The sequence below is a fragment of the Elephas maximus genome, chromosome 25 (genome assembly GCF_024166365.1).
Source record: "Elephas maximus indicus isolate mEleMax1 chromosome 25, mEleMax1 primary haplotype, whole genome shotgun sequence".
In the NCBI taxonomy this organism is placed as follows: Eukaryota; Metazoa; Chordata; class Mammalia; order Proboscidea; family Elephantidae; genus Elephas; species Elephas maximus.
Window position 1 is genome coordinate 23,884,152 of NC_064843.1, and position 18,578 is coordinate 23,902,729.

General features: G+C 48.0%; 2 protein-coding genes across 4 annotated transcripts in view; one reads left to right on the forward strand and one right to left on the reverse strand.

Annotated features, from left to right (window-relative positions):
• SYS1 (SYS1 golgi trafficking protein) overlaps positions 1-18,353 on the reverse strand; it is a 39,079-nt gene extending 20,726 nt beyond the window's left edge. The window contains exons 1-4 of one of the 3 annotated variants that reach the window (XM_049868954.1): positions 18,172-18,351; positions 17,728-17,966; positions 15,982-16,049; positions 7,821-14,757 (exon numbers count right to left, since the gene is read on the reverse strand). In XM_049868954.1, the coding sequence (XP_049724911.1) occupies positions 14,517-14,757; positions 15,982-16,049; positions 17,728-17,889 (471 nt within the window). In that variant the 5' untranslated portion in view covers positions 17,890-17,966; positions 18,172-18,351 and the 3' untranslated portion in view covers positions 7,821-14,516. Of the gene's footprint in view, positions 1-7,820; positions 14,758-15,981; positions 16,050-17,727; positions 17,967-18,171 lie in introns of those variants that run through there. The other 2 variants (XR_007515369.1, XM_049868955.1) reach the window with 2 other exon arrangements.
• On the forward strand, positions 667-7,890 carry TP53TG5 (TP53 target 5). Its single transcript, XM_049870049.1, is given in 5 exon segments — positions 667-753; positions 5,039-5,113; positions 5,313-5,443; positions 6,418-6,937; positions 7,786-7,890. Coding segments are annotated over 5 exon segments (918 nt in total).
• Positions 18,354-18,578: the final 225 nt, after the last annotated feature.

The following is an 18,578-nucleotide window of genomic DNA, read 5'->3' on the forward strand; positions in this document are numbered from 1 at the left end:
TCAGAGTGGAAGTCTCGAGGAAAATTTTTTAAAAATACATTTAACTGAATGAAAATAAAACATATCAAAATTTGTGGGACACAACTAAATTGGTGCTGAAAGGGAAAAATATAGCACTAAATGTTTACATTAAGATGGAACATCCCCAATCAAAAATATAAAATCCCACCTTCAGAAACTAGACTCAGAAGAGCAAAATAAACCCAAAAGAAAGTAAAATCAATGAAATTGAAAATAGAGAAAATCAATGAAGAAAAAGCTGGTTCTTTGAAAGGATCAATAAAACAGACAAACCTCTAGCAAGGTTAAGGAAAAAGAGAAGACCCAAACCATCAACCTCAGAAACAAAGGGGGCCATCGCTACTGACCCCAGGTACGTCAAAAAGACAATAAAAGATTAGGAACAACTTTACACCCACAAGTTTGCAACCTTGTTTTGTTACTGACTGGTTTTGGTATCAAGGTAACACTGGCCGCATAAATTAAGTCGGAAAGTGTTCCCTCCTGTTCCATTTTCTTAAAGAGATTGTATAGAATTGGTGTTAATTCTTCTTTAAATGTTGGTAGAATTCTCCTGTGAAACCACCTAGGCCTGGAGATTTCTCTTTCAAGATTTTTTTTTTTAATTGCAAATCCAGTCTCATTAACAGTTACAGGGCTATTCAGATGATCCGCTTCACAGTGAGGGAGTCGGGGAAGCTTGTGCTTTTTGAGGAATCGGGCACTTTCATCCGAGTTGTTGCATTTACCCGTGTAGGACTGTTCCTGTTGTTGTTGTCAGTTGCCACAGAGCTGGCTGACTCGTGGTGACCTTCCGTAAAACAGAAGGAAATGTCGCCTGGGACCGCACCATCTTCCTAGTAGATCCTTAGTATCATTTTAATGTCTGCAGAGTCTGTAGGCATACTCCCTGTTGCATTCCTCATATTAATAATTCATCTAAGAAATACTTGCCTAGTCCAAAGTCACAGAGACTTATTCCTGTGTTCTCTTCGAGGTGTTTTATAGTTTTTAAATTCAGGTGTATGTTCAATTTTGAGTTAAATTTTTAATACAGTGTAAGGTATGGATCAAGGTTCTTATCTTGCCCATGGACAGCCAATTGTTTCAATATAATCTGTTGAAAAGACTGTATTTTCTTCCCATTGAATTATCTTTGCACTTTTCTCAAAAATCAATTCACCCTATACGTGTGGATCTATTTCTGGACTCTATTCTGTTTTAGTGATCTATATGTCTAACCTTTTGCCAATACCACACTGTCTTGATTACTTTATAGTAAGTCTTGTAATCTGTCTTGATTGCTGCAGCTTTATAGTAACACTTGAAATCAGATAGTGTAAATTCTCCAACTTTACTGTTGTTCTTTTTCAAAACTGGTTTGGCTATTCTACTTTATTTACCTTTCCATATAAGATTTAAAATCAGCTTGTTGATTTCTGTAAAAATCCTTTTAGAATTTTGACTGTAAGAGAATTGACAATGGAGAAAACTAGCATCTTAAAAATACTGAGTTTTCCAATTGTTGAACACGTTATATCTTTCCATTTCTTTAGGTCTTCTTTGATTTTTTTCATCAGTGTTTTACCTAATCACAGATTTATAATAAGCTATTTACATCATTTTCCCACAAACATTTATTGAGCATCTATTATGTGTCAGGCATGGTTCTAGGCTTTAAAATAAGTAAAACATAAAAATCCCTGTCCTCGAGGAGCTGATATTTTAGTGGTACCTTTCCCTGGGCCAGTGAACTTCTCGAGGGGAGGTATGCTCTGCCTATAACGTTGCTATCTTCAGTGCCTAGCACAGGGTGGGTCCCCAGCACTCAGTAGCAGCTGTAGATAATTCTGATGCAGTCCACTAGGCAACAGGGCCTCAGAGCAGCCAGAGTCCAGGAAAGACCAGCTGTAAGAGCTGAGATTATGCTAGCAAGGAAAGAAATGCCTAAGCAGACAGAGGCCAAAGAATATTGGAGTAGACAGGAAGGAAAGGGAGTATCCTCCATGTCTTCCCTCCCAAATCACCCCTGGTTTCTTCCCTGGGCCACAGCAGCAGCTTTACTCCCCACTCCACTCTCACCCTAATAATAAAGGACATTAGCCACATTATAGACTTCCACAGTCTACGCTTGGTCTGTCACCCCTAAAAGACAGCACTAAGCACTCCCTACTCATGTACACTTCTCCCACTTAGAAGCAGTATGGTATGGCATGGTTCCCAAAGTTGACTGGGTATCAGATTGACCTACTGGGGTACTGGGGTGCTGCCCGAGAAACTGTGTTATCCACAAACTCTCCAGCTTATTCCAATGCAACCAGCCAGACACAAGGGCTCCAGAGCAGCCAGAGTCCTTACAGAGTCTCTGTGATCTGTTCCTAACCCTTCAGCATAACTCCCTCACAGCCCTCATCTCCTACCACTACCACTCTCCCTGCTCTCGCTTCCTTCCGGTCACTGCTCAAATGTCATCGTGTTGGTGAATCTTTCCCAAACCAACCCCCCATCTTTGCTCTCCCTATCCTCTTTATCCTGTTTACTTTTCTCCAAGCACTTATTTCCATCTGACGAAACAGTGGTGACAAAACAGTGGCCTGCTGAAGCTGCCTCACAATGGTTAGCAAGAGACAATCGTTATATTTCTAGGAAATCTGCAGGCTAGTTGTTAAGTACGGCCACCATTAAAAAATAAATTATATAAAGTCACAATTTAATAAATAATCTTAAAAACAAGGGTAATGATAGGGAGAAAAATGTGGAGCAGAACTTCAAATTCTCAAAGAATCCAGGCCATTGAGGCTGGAGAAGTCCCTAAGACCATGGCCCTGAGTTATTCTTGAAACCCTGAATTGAAATTATTCCCTGAAGTAGTCACCTTTAAACTAAGTAATAGTTTCATTCAAAAAGTAAATATTATCACCTTTGAGTATTGCCTGCTTTTTAAAATAGTATACAAGACCAAATGGTCAACAGCTATTTTAAAGTTGAGAAATTGGGGCGGGGGGGGGAGTTTAAATTAATGGGAGTGAAACAACTAGAATAGTAATAACGAGAAGGTTAACACAATGTGAAGAATGTAACCAATGTCACTGACCATTAGGTCTAGAAACTGAAATGGGAGAGAGTTTTGCTGCATATATTTTCACCATAAATACAATATTAAAAAAAAAAGTAAAAAATGTTCAAGCTGATCACTTCCTAATTTTTTTTTTTTTTTACTACATTTTACTACTATTTATTCTCTTGAGATGATTTATCTGTATATCTGTATGGCGGAAATATATAACGGCGTGCAACCGTGCATCTCTTTTCAGCTCCATGTTCGGTGACATCACATTGGTAGCTTGAAATTGGCTGCGGTGAAATAGGCAAACGCAACTAATCAGGTTTGATTTATTGTTTTGTTGATTGTCTAGGCCAAGTGTCAGCAAAATCTGGCAAAACCTCTGCAAAACCAGCAGGCCAAATCCAGCCCAGCACCTTTTTTGTAAATAAAGTTTTATTGAAGCACAGTCACACCTATTCATTTATATTTTGTCCATGGCTGCTTTCACACTTTAATAGTAGAGTTGAGTCGTTGCCGCCGAGACCATAAGGCCTGCAAAGCCTAACATATTTACTATCTGGCCCTTCACAGAAGAAATCTGCCAACCCTTGGCCTACACTTAAGAAAATAATGGAGAAAATGTTAATGCAGATTAAACCTACATGTGTTGTATCTGTAGCTGTTATATGGTGAATGGCACAAAAAACTGAAAGAAAATACACTTCCAGTATTCTAAAACTATGATCCAGTTCAATAAATAAATCGATGTTATTGAAAAATGAGTAAACTTGACATCTTTGTTGTTTCACTCTCTTCTTACTTGTTAATGTAAATGAAAATACCAACATTCATGTTGTAGCTGTATTCGTTTATCAGTTACACCCATACATTGGCTATGGATACAAGAGTTAGGCAAAAATCAAGTAAAGCATTCTGTAAGAATCAATTAACTACACAGAATTTACAATCAAGAGTACTGTATATTTTATTATTGTTTATAAATGTATATTAGTGAAACTTATAATAAACATATAAATGTACATACACACACATACTTTTTTCAGAAAGCTAATTATTAAACAAGTGTTTTGTTTCCCCTCCACAAAACTCTAAGTTCCTAAGGATAAGAACTTTTTTTAATCCCAGCACTTATAACAGCACCTGACAAGTGCCAGGTACCTAGTCAACATATGAAGCATGACTAAATAGGTGAGCATAGTTTGGGAACCCTGGTTTCATAGGTTGACAGTCCGACCTTGGTTAGTTTTCCAGCTCCACCATTACCCAGCTATGTGGCCTTGAGTAAATTATTTAACCTCTTTGAGCCCTAGCTTCCTCATTAAAAAAGAAGGAACAATTCTCTTACCTCATAGAGAGGTTATGACAATAGATGCTGCTGCCTGGCACCTACTGGATTTCTCCACAGATGGGAGTTTCCTCCTCACCCTCCACCCTCCACCCCTGCCACACACATACTCCTTGGAGACCCAGCCCTGCTGCTGTCACATATTTCAGTGATGTCACAGCTCCCCTCACTGGGAGCTCCAGCACCACCATCCTGATGCCCAGCCTGAGCACTGGCTGAACTGAGAGGGGCAGGGCGCAGGTAGTGCCTGGTACCAGTCTTGCTCCCTCTGTCTTTGAAGGCTCACAGCCCCAGCATGAGTCCATCAGCAAAGAAGAGGCCCAAGAATAGAGTGGCTTCCAAGGTTGGACTTTGAACTGGACCCGGGGCATGAGCCTCCTAGTGGTAGCCTTAATGAAGAGTCAAACCACACCAAGTGTTTGGCCTTTGAGCCTGGGCGGAAAGGAAGAGATGAGGGGTGAAGGGAGGTCAGGAGACTTAGAATGGTCTCCCCATTTCTGCTCCCAAACCAAGGTGAAAGAACTCTCCAGTCTAGGGTTGTTCAAACCATGCTCGGCCAAATGGATAGGCATGGTGGAGACACTTGAGGGGCTTCCTCCTACATTAGCTCTTTCTCTGTCCCTCAGGTGCAAGATGAGGAAGCATATGACATTAAACAGCATTCTGTCAGCAAAGTAATTGAGCGGAATCGACTGAAAATGGTGAGATGTCCTACTTTGGCCCCAGCTGAGGGGAGCCTGAGCACCCATGAAGTGCTGCTACTGGTTCCCAGGCCGAGTGACCCAGAAGGAGTCACCAGACCCAGCCCAGAGCTGAGCTGAGCCAGAGGCAGGGTGGGGAGTGAGAGGTTATCCCAGGAAAGTTGAAACTTCTGTTTCTCTGGTTTCTCGGCCCTGGTAGGTGGTAAAAAATTTATCCCTGTTGAAGCTACTCAAGAGCTCAAACCCCCGGATCCAAGAACTGTATAACCTGGCCAAAAGGTGTTGGAATTCACTGCTTATAGTTCCGAGGGTCCTCCACATCTCCTCTGGGTAAGCTTGGCCCATCCTTGGCTCCACCGTAGACTCAATGGTGACAATGCTATCTTCACTGGGACAGGCATTAAGCTAAAAAATTTAGAAAACAGGTCTAATTTTCACAAAGGCTCTGTGAGAAAGGTATTTATCTATTAGCCTTACTTTACCAATGGGGAAGTTTAGCCTCAGGAGGTAAACTGATTTGCCCCAGCTAATGAAACTGGTAAGTGACAGAGGTAGGATGTGAGGCCATTCCTGTGTGATATCAGAGTCATGGTCATAACCATAGTCATAATCATCTGATTATGGGACTAACCACAACCTGGGACACTGAGCAGGAAGGGTCATTCCTCCTGCCCCTCTTCCTCTCAAGTCAATACAACCCAGAGATTCACCTGTAGATCCAGTCCCTGAGGTCTGAGGATTAATTTAATCTTGTTGAAGCTGTTTCCTCAGATGTCAGATCAGGACAATAAGCTAACATTTATTAGGTACTCCTAGCTTTTTTAAAGCAGCAAATATTTGTCCCCAAAACCCAGTTGTGGTTTTTGGGGAGAAGGTATCCTGTTTTCATCCTGTGCCCACCCCACAGAGGGACATTGGAGGCCCATCCTCAGAACTCTTAAGGCTTCTTGGAAGACAACTTGGAAAAAAAACAACAACAACAACACTGGACTAGCTTGCTCTCACTGGAAGTCCAGAGAGGCAGAACCCTGACCTAGTAGCAGATGCGGACAATATAAATGCCTAGGTGTTCTAACTACTAGGTGCTGCCTTTTACCTTCCCAACCTCTCGACCCTTCTGCCAATACTTATCACATTCCCTACCACCAGGTACAAGGCTCTGGGTAGTAGAGAACATTCTCTTCAGGTCCTCTCTAGCTGTAACAGACTCCCCCGAGCTGGCTCCATAGCAACTGTCTCAGGACTGGACTAGGAGACCAGGGCTCTAGTCCTGCTCTGCTGACTGCCTCCCCTTTCCCTCCCAGAAACAACAACATCTGCTATAAAGCGAAACAAAATAAGAAAGAGCTCCAGGAGGCTGGGTGCCCCAAGGAGAGGCTGGAGTCCAAGAAATTAGAGTCCACAGAAGAGCCTAAGGAGATGAAGCCCAAGAAATCAAAGCTCAAGGTGGGGTCAGGTGTAAGGGACAAAGCAAAGCGGTCACCTGAAGCAGTGTCCCAGAAAGAAGAGCAGGTGAAGCTGGAGGTTCCAAGGACATCAAGGGGTCATGGCCTGACCATTTTCCCTGGGGCCCAGGGGAGCCAAGTGACCACTGGAGAGCCCCAGGTAGTCTTCCTGAAGACCTACCACCTCAAAGCTTCCACGGGTGACGTGAAGCAGCGGGATGGAGCTGACCAGTGGATCTGGTTTGAGGGGCTGCCCAGACGCATCCACCTCCCAGGGCCCCGGGTGATGTGCAGGTCCTCCACCCTGCGCTTGGTCAAGCGCTGCTGCACCCGCTACTGTTCTGCAACGCTGGAGCTGCCTATGTGCCATCCATACAGGGCATGACGATGGACACTGCCGGGTCAGGGTGAGATGCAGGCGCCAGGCTCGGAGGGCTCAGGGTCCTAGGGTCTCGGGGGCTGTGGCTGGCAGGGCTAGGAGGTCTCACCTTCATGCCAAGAGGGCAGCCCAAAGAGGGGGGAAGCCATTGGTCAAGGCCACACAGCAGGGCACTGGCTTGCCTGGGGCCTCTCAAGATCCATCTGGGGCTCTGGGAAGGGAAGGGCAATGGAAGTGTGGGTTCCCAGGTGGATCATCCCTTGTCTGGAGGTCTCAGAAGGGGTGGCAACTGCAATGGCTCACAATCTCACAGTCAGAGGTCTAAGTAAGCAGGTTTGTTGTTCTTAGTTGTCACTGAGTGGATTCCTACTCATGACAACCCCATGTGTGTAGAGTAACAGAATTAGTGATTTCTAAATGTGTGTAGGTGTGGGGGAGAGGTCAGATGTGCTGGGGGTCAAGTGCATGTGGGGGGCATCAAGTGGGTGTGGATTCAAGTGTATGTGTGGGGGGTCAAGCAGGGCTCTGCCACATCCCATGCCTTCTCAGACCAAATCAGCTCTCCATTTATGTTTTATTTATGCATGCTTCAAACAAGATTTACTCAAAACAAAAAGTTCCTTAGCAAAAAAGGAAAAAGAATATTCCAGCCCCCTCCATGGGAGAACTGAGGTCCCAGAAAAGGAAAGGGGCGATGCCTAGGATCCAGCTGAAATGCTTCCCAGTTAGCAAAGCCAGCATCTCCAACATACCAGGCACCTTGGGCCCTTGTTCTTGCGCCCCGATCCCGAACGGCAGCGCCCCCTGGAGGCAGTCTTCGCGCCTAACCCTGAGGTCTCTGCTCGCAGGTGGTGTGACCCTGGAAGGGAGCCAGAGGGGCGAGCAGAGGGCGGAAATCACGCAATCAGCTGAATGGGAGGGATGGGCGGGAAAATTCGCAAGTCTACAAATAAAATCTCCCATATGGCACTGAACACTACTCCTGCTAGTGCTGCCTGTTTGTCTGGGGCTGGGAAGGATGGAGGAAAGAGCCCCTCGGCGGAGGTGGGGAGGGCCCATGTGCGTTCACCACTTCGACCTTCACTCACCCCCCACTCCCAGGCCCCAGGGTCGGCCTAGAATTCCGGACCAAGAGGCCAGCGAACTGCATCCCTCCTCCCTCGCGAGCTGGCCTCCTGAATGGCTCACTCTTCTCTATGAAGTCAGAGAAAACGTACATTTGTAGTGTGCTTCCTGGGTGCCAGCCGCCTCACAATGGCCCTAAGAGCCAAGGAGACGAGGAAACGACTCACCCAGCTCCTCGAAAGTGGCGGAGCCGGACTCTAACCTAGGTCTCCTGTCTGCGAACCCGCTGCCCCCCACCCCATTGTCCAAAGGAAAAAGGCGCAACGAGAGCCTGCCTAAAAGCCGCCAGGTCAGGCGGCCTGAGTGTCCAGCCTGTCCTGCGTGCAGAAAAAAAACTGCGTGCGGAAAGGCCCTGCTTATTGCAGCGAAGCCTGTCAATGAAGGAGCTGGCTGGGCCTCCACCAGCGCCCGCCTGGGTTGCGGACCAGGGAAAACACGGAGTCAGGAGGGGACTCTGTACAGCATCCTTACCACTCCGGTGTGACATGGCACATCCACCCTCCAACCCCAAGCCCCGGTCGACCCCATTTTGCCCTCCAGGGGCACGCGGGGGCGTCTCTTCCTGGGAGGGCCCAGGTCACCCCCGGTAGGTAGCAGCTCACGTCACATGCATCTTCATCTTGCATCTGAGGGAAAGCGGGGAAAAGGAAAGCAGGGGATGCCCGGGTTTTCTCCTAACGAAGACTGATTCTCCGCACTCCCCTAGAGGCAGCTGCGTGAAGTGGGTGCCCTTGGCAAAGCAGCCGAGCCTCGAGGGGCGCAGAGTCCCCCCACTCCCCCCAGAGAATCCGGGCGGAGATGAAAGAAGGACCCCAGATTGGGAGGAAGGAGGAAAATGGACGGGGTCCCCTTAGCCCGCCCATTCGCACTGCTCTTTCTCCTGGGACTCCGCACAGTAACCCGGCAGCCGCAGGCTGCACGGGCAGAAAGAATACAGACCGTGCACCAGACCCGCCGGCGCAGAGCCCAGTGGGGACTGCTCAGGGCGGCCCTATAGCCAGCCGCTAGGCCCCCGCGGTATGCTCCTCGCTCCTTCCACCGCCTCCGCGTCCCAGGCCACCTCCACATTCTCTGCTAACCTCCAGCCCTGGTGCAGCAGTGGTTAAGAACTCGGCTGCTAACCAAGAGGTCGGCAGTTTGAATCTACCAACTGCTCCTTGTAAACCCTATGGGACACTTCTACTCTGCCCTACAGGGTCGCTAGGAGTTGGAATCCACTGACCCCAACAGGTTTGGTTTGGTAACCTCCGTTAAAGCTGTCCTCCTGCTCATTTTGCACTCCAGCCCATTTCTCAGTCTCCATATTGGTTCCCTGCCTGAGCATCATCAATCTCAACAACCTGCCTAACCAACCTCTTCCTGATCTTCCTTTCCGAGCACCTTCCTCTCCATCAACCTTGGTGTGGATTTAAGTCCTGCGCGCTATCAGCAGGCAGTCAGGGCGGAGCGCTCCCAACCAAAACTCCAAACCCTTTCTGGGGGACCCTTCTTCTTCATCATGGGCAACTGCCTAGGAGCCCCAAGTGGGGGGCTGAGAAGCATGGGCCTGGAAGAGACTGGCAACGCTCCCTCAGCTCTGCCACCCACGAAGAAGCCCATCAAGCACACCGGGCCTCTCAGCCTTTGTGCTGAGACTGGGATCCTGGTGCCACCAGAGAGCAAGGGCTGCAGGCAAGATCACTCCAGCGGTGCATGCCTCCCAGCCTCATCCCACCTGCACTTGTGCTGGGAGATCCTGCACCCACAATCACCCCCACCATCCTTGCTGTGTTTAACACTTCAATCTGATACTCCTCTTCTGGGCTCTGTAAGATCCTGCACTTTGAGAAGGCTGCTGCCGACCTCAGAGGTAAGAGGAGACCACCCCCAGAAAGAGCTTCCTAACAGTTACCTGGGAGGAAACTTAACTTTGAAGTGTTTGAGCTTGTATCTAAGTGACTTTAACAAATGTCTAAGCCCACTTCATCTGTTTATAAAATGGGGTAATATCCACTCCAGGGGGCTTTGAGCCAATCAGGCTCAAATTAGGCTTGATGCAGGCGAAGCCAGTTTGTGGGATGCTGAACAAATGTTTGGCCTTTTTCCACGCCTCCTCCCTGGCTGGCCCTGTGCCATGACAAAGCCCCCAGCCTGGTGCTGGCCCCATTCCTCACTAATGAGCAGCTGTCTAACTGTCCATCATTAGGAAAGTAGCTACTTGTTAACAAGCTGAGCTTACATTCACAAACACAACCTTTCGCTGAAATGGCATCTGGATTACAAGACTGGTCCCTCTCCAATTGTTTGGATCATGTACCACTCACACATGACCATAGTGGAAACAGTATGAGGCTTGAAGGCTGACAGGCTTAGCTATTCAAATGTGTGATGCTGGGAAAGTTGTTCACTTCTTAGTCCTTAATTTCTTCGCCTGCAAAATGGGGAAGATAACAGTACCTATTTATCTCATTGGTGGCGAAGGGCTTGGCTACTAACCAGGGGTGCCTTGGAAGAAAGGCAAAAAGTCGGACATTGAAAACCCTCTGGAGCACAGTTCTACTCTGAAACACACTGGGTCATCATGAGTTGGAACTCTTTTTTGTTTTGTGAATCTCACTGGGTAAAGTGAGAATATTCATATATCACTTTGTAGCGCCTGGCACAAAGGAGCTCAACACTTGGTAGCTGTAACTCCATCACAGGCAAGCATATCCCCCTAACAACCAAAAATGCTGAGACGCAGAGGGAAGGTCCCCTCTTCCCTGTAAAATGGGGAAGTGGCCTAATAATGGTACTGCTTAGATTTATGGAACACTTCCTACATGCCAGGCACTGTGCTAAGTGCTTTACCCATGACATCTCACTGAATCCTCACAAGAACCCAGAAAAATAAGTACTATTATTACCCTCATTTTATAAATGAGGACACAAGGGTATGGGGAGGTTAAGTAGCTTACCCAAAGGCTCGCAGCTATTAATGGGGGCTGTATGACTTAGCTGCAATCCACAGCAACTCTCTAAAGCCTTCCAGCACTGGACCCCTATAATTCTCACTGACTTGCCTAGGTAGCAGCAGGACAGGTATTAAAACTCTCAGCGTCATCTACTCCTCATGGCTCAATGCTACTTTCACCACTCTGCTACAGAAAACCTCAAGCAAGACAGTGGTTTTTAAATCCCTCTTCACAGATGGCCTCTCCTGTGCCCTGCCTCTACCACAGCCCCCCTGCCCCAAGGTTCCCAGGGGCCACACCCCTGAGGCTCTGTGGTCACCAGGCTGCAAGTAATTGGGAAATCCAAGCCTGCCCACTGAGCAACCTCTGGGGTGGCCAAAAGTCGCTGAGGGAATCCAGGAAACTCAGCTTCCAGGGGAGCCCATTTGAGCTGTGCACCTCCCAGGGAGACCTGGAGCTTCCCATTTCACCCGCTGGTGCCTGCTGCCTGGCCTTCATCCGGCTGCCTAGAACGAGGGGTTAAAGATGCCCTCAGTCAGACATCGCTTTCTCCTTTCCTCCTTCGGAATTATGAGCGCTCCTGAGCACCAGCTATGCAAACTAGCCTCCACTTGTCTCCCCAAACGGTCCGAGTTCAGGGGGTGGGTGGAATGAAGAGAAGTGCAGACTTCAGATCCCAAGAAAATTCAGAGATATGCCAACTCAGAAGTGTACTAGAGATAGCTTCCTAACCTAGGTACCATCCTTTACCCTTTAGAAAGGAAAACATTTCCTACAGTCCTACCTTCACTTGGAAACTTGTGGCCAAATTTAACGAAATGCTTTATCAGCTTTTTTCAAAAGCCTGTAATGTGTATAAATTGCCATATATCCTCAGTATTTTTTTTTTTTAAATACCCTGGGTATTCCAAATGGTTGCGCACATGAACCTACTAGCTGAAAGACTGGTGGTTTGAACCCACCCAGAGGCACTGAGGAGACAGACCAGACAATCTGCTTCCAAAGGATCAGTCCTGAAAACCCTATGGAGCAGCTCCATTCTGACACACACGCGGTCACCACGAGTTGGAATCGACTCAACAGCAACCAGCGACACAGTAAGGTAAGAAAGTATAAGGTGATTCTGGGCTCCTTAACCAATCAGGTCTCACACATTCCTAAAACACTGACCTCTTCAGGATGAACTTACAATGTCACTAAAAAAAAAAAACAAAAAACAGGTGCTGTTGATTCTGACTCATAGCAACCCTGTAGGACAGAGCAGAACTGCCCCCATAGGGTTTCCGAGGAGCAGCTGGTGGATTCGAACTGCCAGTCTTTTGCTTAGCAGCCAAACCCTTAACCACTGAGCCACCAGGGCTCTTGTAATGACTACTGGAGCCCAAATCCTGACTGCCAGCTCCTAACATGTAACCCTGGGCCAGTTCCTTAGTTTCCTCATTTGTAACACACAGACGATGGTACTTCCTACTTCAGAGGATTGTTGTGAGGATTGAATGAAAAAAGAGACGTAAAGCACTTAGGCCAGTGCTAGACGCCTATTAAGCACTCAATAGATGTTACTAAAATGGCAAACATACATTTATGTCACTGTCATTGCCCAGTCCTCACTGGAACTCTCCTCTAGAAACTGCTTTCATTGTTAAAAGTCATATAAATCTCATTAATGTCACATAATTTTGACCCACAAGTGTTACTCAGCTCAGTCACTACATTACTGGGGAAAAAAAAAAAAGTGCTCCCCTGACTTTGGGCATCTCAAAAAAATCAAATTAACACTCAAGGGAGAGAGATTTATCATCACAAAAGATACGCAAAAGAATAGGCACCAGCCCTTCAAGTGAAAAGAGGTGAAGAAAGAAACTCAAAAACAGCCATCACAGCTGGTCAAGAGACAGCATCCATCTGACGGTGTGCTGATGCCTTCAGGGTATGTGGTGTCCGGGAGAAATCCACTGACCCAGGGGACTTCAACCCAGCTGTGCTTCTTGGGCCCTGCAGCCAACCCTGGGGTCTCATTAATAACTTGCTTCTTCCCAGCTTGGCCGGAACACTGTGCATTACTTAGGTGCCTCACCCTAGCACATGGCATGTTCACGCAAACCTTCATCTGTCAGCCTCAACTCCCTTCTCTGCAGTGCTGAAAATCATGAGGCTAAAAAAAGCTTCCTGGGGAGGCAGCAAAACTCTTCTGTGCAGCCATCACACTGAAAGCTGAAAAAGGACAGCTCTCTCGGGCAGGTTCTGGAGGAACCAAAGAGGAACTCTGATGGTTTCAATGCAGAAGTGGGTCTAGACCAGTGCACTCCATTGGAACATGTTCAGAAACCACAGGCAAGTGCAAAAGGAACCCAGAGGGTCATGCTGGTCTACCCAAGGGGCAGGATAGGAGGCTGCAGGTGCAGGGGTTGGACACAAGAGTCCCCGCACTTAGTATTTATTTTAAACAAACAGAGGAATAACTCTGGGGTCCAGGAAAGGAGAAGGTGGCCCACTCTTTACAGCTCCCTTGCCTGGCTCAGCTGATCTCTCACGGTCCCAACTGTGGCATTACAAAATGAGTACAGGCAGACCATGGAAAATACTGTATTTATGCAGGTAAGAAGGACAGCTCCAAGTCCCTTATAGAGAAAACACCACCCCACAGAAAAACCTTAGCAGCAAATTCCTGTCTCCCTTGGCACTACCAGAGCGGCCCGAGCTGGAGGGTGGGACTTCTTGTCTCTGGCCACCCATCAGACCCCTTCCCACTAGAAAAAGGAACTGCTGCCAGAACTGGGGTCTAGCAGGAGTTGCGGTGCCTGGGAACGGGCCTTGATTCTATTATGAGGGTTAAACTGGGAGTGATGCTCGGATTCTTCTCTGGGTTCTGTGACCTGCTTTACTGAGAGCCGGCAGCAGGGTGGGGACTCAGTAGAGGCAACTAAAGAAAGTTAGTCAAGAGTTCATGGATGTGCACATGCGTGTGGCGGGGCGCAGGCTGAGCATTTTCCTTGTGCTTGACGCCTCCATCTGCTGTCCTCTCCCTGACAGCAGCCTACTACCTGCATCTACATCTCTTTCTGTGGATCCAGAAATCAAGTGTTTCACCAAACAGAATAGCTGTGGTTCAGCAAGATGGTGAAGGTAACAGCTCTCCCAGAGAGGTAAGACAGATAACTAAGAGAGTGATCTGCTCCAATCACGTATCCTTGATTTTTTTTCTTTTTTAAAACAACAGGCTGGTGACAGGTATGGCGGCTCAAAAGTGACATGGTTCCAATTCTGTTATTACCCTCAAAGAGGTCCCCTTCCTGGCCTCTCAGACACGAAAGCTTCAGCAAACAGAAACCATTCTTGCAGCTGTGATCCTGACTGCTCCCTGCCTTCTTCATGGGGCCTCACTAGTTCTCCCACACCAACAGAGACTTCACATTGCCAGGGTTCCTCTCAGACCTGGGCTGGCCCTCATCTGGAAAAGTCTGAGTAACCCAAGGTGTTGGGGGGCCAAGTGCCCAGCAGGGTATCCAAAGGGCCCCATCCTAGACATTGGATTTAGGGGCTGAGTTGAGGGGGATCTCCTTGAGCTCCGTCCGCATGCACAGGTACTCCCCGATGACAGCCATGAGGGCAATGCACACGGCTTGGACCAGCCACCAGGTCAGCGCCGAGGGGAAACGGGAGCTGTAGAACCAGCAGCCCAGGAGGTGAAAGAAATGGACAGTGACAGTGAAATCCAGGCACTGCTTCCCTCGCCGAATGAAGTACAGCAAGCCCAGGGCACTGTGGGGAGAGGACAGCAGCGAGTTGTCACTGAGTTGTCCTGGTCTAAGATTAGCTTATTTGGGGGGTGGAGACAATTACGATGACAGCACAGTGATCAGAAATGAGCAAGGTTTAAGTGTAAAGCAATGGTTACAATGTTAGATGGCTGGAGAACCTAGCAGATGCCAAGAATTGATCCAGCCAGATAGAAGTAAAAAGTACAAGCAACTGTCACTCAGGGGGTCCTAGGGCCTGGTGGAGATTGTGGCAACCTGAAGTATACACGTTACTTCTAAAGTGAGAGACTGCAGCTACTTGCCTCTAGGCAAATATTATCAAGCTGGAAGGCTGGCCTGCAATCAACAGATCTTTCCATTTTTCAAGAGAAGCCAGAGATGTAGATTTTTGTATGAAATATGCCGATTTTCAACTAAGTAAAAAAATGTTCTAAATATCACGTGTGGGCTGACATCTGTGTAAGCCAAATGGAACATATCTAGGATCCAAATTTAGGTCCAAGTCAGAGCACCAGCTTTCAACCCCTTGTGTAAGGTCAAGAATAGTAATAATGTGCAAAGCATTGCTTTAAGTACCTCCTATGAATTAACTCATTTAATTCTTACAACTAAGAGGTGAGTAAAATTATTAGCCCCGATTTACTGATGAGGAAACTGGGACTTAGACGGATTAAGTAACTCATCCTAAGTCACTAAACTAGTACTAAGGCTGGGATTCAAAGCCAAGTAAGTCTGTTTCCAGAGCCTGAGACCTTAATCACCGTGCTAAACTGCTTCTCAAGAGACAGGCAATGGTCATAAGTGACCTGAGAGGTGACCCATCAACACTCCCCCCCCACCCCCCCCCAGTGTACAGATGAGGAGCCTGACACCCAAAAAGGAGGGAAGTAACTTGGCCAATGACACACAGATCAAGAATAGAACCCAGTTGTCCTGACTCCCAGTCCAATCCTTTCCTCGTCGCACTCCACATCATGCAAGTGATCCAAGACAGAAGCTGTGCCACCAGCAGCACACACATAGTGACGTAAGACCTTTCCAGCTAAGCCAAGACAGCTATGAAGGGAGCCCAATAATAGAGCCAGCCCTAGAACTGGCCTCTCCCACCCACTATAGTCCACCACTCCCCAGGAAGAAGTGCCCAGGCTGTCTCATTTCCCCATTTAGGAAGTGAGTCACAGTGCTAAGATCCCAAAAGCCAAACAGCAAAACTGGTGATACTCACCAGGTGAGGGCGTTGAGGATGAAAGACATCATGGAGAGCCGGCCTGGAGGGGTGGAGAAGCCCAGGATCTGAGGGGGAATCACAAACGGAAATATGCTAGAGAAGTGACTTGGTAGAGTCCCCAGCTGTAGGATCCCAGCACGGCTCCTAAGGAATAAGCATTCTTCCGAGAGCACAAAACACAATACCCTCTTCATCTGAATGGCAGCTTACTGTCAGCTTTCATAGGCATCATTATGGTATCTCATTTGACCCTCACAGCAGGACAAAAAACATTATCATCATTTCATAGAAGAAGAAATAAAAACTCAGAAAAGTGAAATAACTTGTCCAAAATGATATAGTAAGTAGGCAACAATAGTAAAGTCTAGAATAGGGTTCAACAAACTATGGCCCTGAGGGCCAAGAACATGTTTTTGTAAATAATGTCTTATTGAAAGAACTACATCTATTTGTTTATAAATTGTCTGCAGCTACTTTTGTGCTACAACAGGAGAGTTGAGCAGTTATGACCTAAAATCTTTTCTACCTCACTCTTCAAGAAAAGGTTTGCAGACTCTTGTTCTAGGATTCAGGTTGCAAGCATCAGATGGCTCTTAACAAAGCCAGGGATTTTCATATGCCCTTCCCAGAAGAAAAAAGACTCCTAAAAGGCACCTGTTAAGTATACAACTTTATACCACCCTTCACACAATACTACTGAATGCTAAACATTTGCACAGTATTTTCTCCTTACAAAGACCTTAGACATTTATTATCTCTTATTATCTTCACAACAACCTCCCAAACTCATTATTGTTATCTCTCTTTGGATAATAACACACAAGGGCTACACAAAGAATAAGCAGCAGGAGCAAAGACTCCATCCCATCTCCTGACTCCAGGAACTGTGCTCATTACCACACACTACAGCTGCCTCTCACTACACTTTATAAAGTACTTTCACATTTCTAGATCTCTCCGAGTCTCGTAACATTTTGCTGATGACAGCAAGGTAGGATTACTCTGTTTCCAGACAGACCTACAAGCTACTATGTCCCACAGCTATGTGTGGGCCTAGCCTGGACCCTCTGCCTTCTGAATGCAAAGTGCAGGCTCTCCATATTGCACCCAACAACTTCTCTGCTTCTGGTCTCAGGATCTTGCAGATGCGGAAACTGGGGTTGAGAGGGTGACAGCAGGTCACACAGACAGTAAGTTAAACTTCAACTGACTGCAAAGTCCAGGTTATTTCCACTGTACCCCCATGAATGCTCTTTTATTTAACCCTGCCCTCTAGTGGCACCGTGGTTAAAGCACTCACCTGCTAACCAAAAGGTCAGTGGTTTGAACCTAGCTGCTCTGGAGCAGCCCCGTGGGGCAGTTCTACTCTTCTATAAATCGCTATAAACTCTGCTATAAATCAGAACTGACTCGATGGCAACGAGTCCCCAATTTGGCACGCGAGAATCTGAGGCTCGGAGAAGTGAAGTCACTTTCCCAGAGTCTCAGGAAGATGCATCAGAGATGCTTGGAATGCAGGCCTGTTTTACTATAACCTCCAGGCCCTTTCCTTTGTTCCAATCTGCCTTTCTGTTATCAGTCATCCAACTTTGTGGGTGGAGGAAATGAAGTTCGAAAAGCTAAAATCATTTTCTCAGAGCCACAAAGCGAGGTGGCCCAGCTGAGGCTAAAGCTCACCAGTGTCGGACAACAAAGCCCACTTGGTGAGGCCGAGACCCGCTCGCGCCGGCCCGGGGTTCCTACCTCGGCGTCGAACATCTGGTCCAGCGAAGGGCTGCTGCGCACCAACCCGTCTACCAGCGCCAGCCACAGGCCCAACGAGCCATAATAGACGGTCTGCATGAGGACGATCTGCGACAGGATCAGCAACGGGTCCCACACGTAGCTGCGGAACTGGCCTGCCATGCCGGCCCACGGGGCACGGCCGCCACCCGGGCCTCCGTCAGAGCTGCCGCGCCATGGGCCCCGGGCCGCCCCGGGACCTGCGGGGACAAGCGCCCGGCCTCAGCCAGCCCGTCGTCACCATGGCAACGCCGCCCCGCCCGGGAGGAGGGACAGGGACGGAGGGGCGAGCCCATTTCGGGGGGGGGCAGGGCGGACAGACCCATTCCCAGGGTGAGCGGATGGCCTGCCCGTCCCAGCCGCTGGGCCCCCGCCCGTACTCAAGCTCCTCTGAAGTTCACTTACGGGCGACGGACTCGAAGATTGACGCCTCCGAGCGCGGCCCGGCCTCACCGATAGACCCCCAAAACAGCGCTGACAGACAGGACCATGGAGGAGAAGCCCTACCGGCCTAGAGAGGCAAAGCTCCAGCGACGGCGGCGGCAGTAGCGGCTGCGTAGGAAGGAAGCGTTTCCGGGGACGGCGGTGGAGGGGCGGGGCTGAGGGTGCGCAGGCGTAGTGGGTGCAAGCCTGCTAAACGAAGGTACGGGCAGCAGGGAAGCGAAGTTTGCACGTGCGCAGAATGAAGCGTGAAGGCGAACAAAAATGAGGCGCGAAAGAGATAGAGCTTGCGTGCCCTCTAGAGGAGAAGTTTGAATAAAGGAAGAGAGTCTAGGGGAGAGAGGAGTTGGCCGGAGTCTAAGGAACGATGT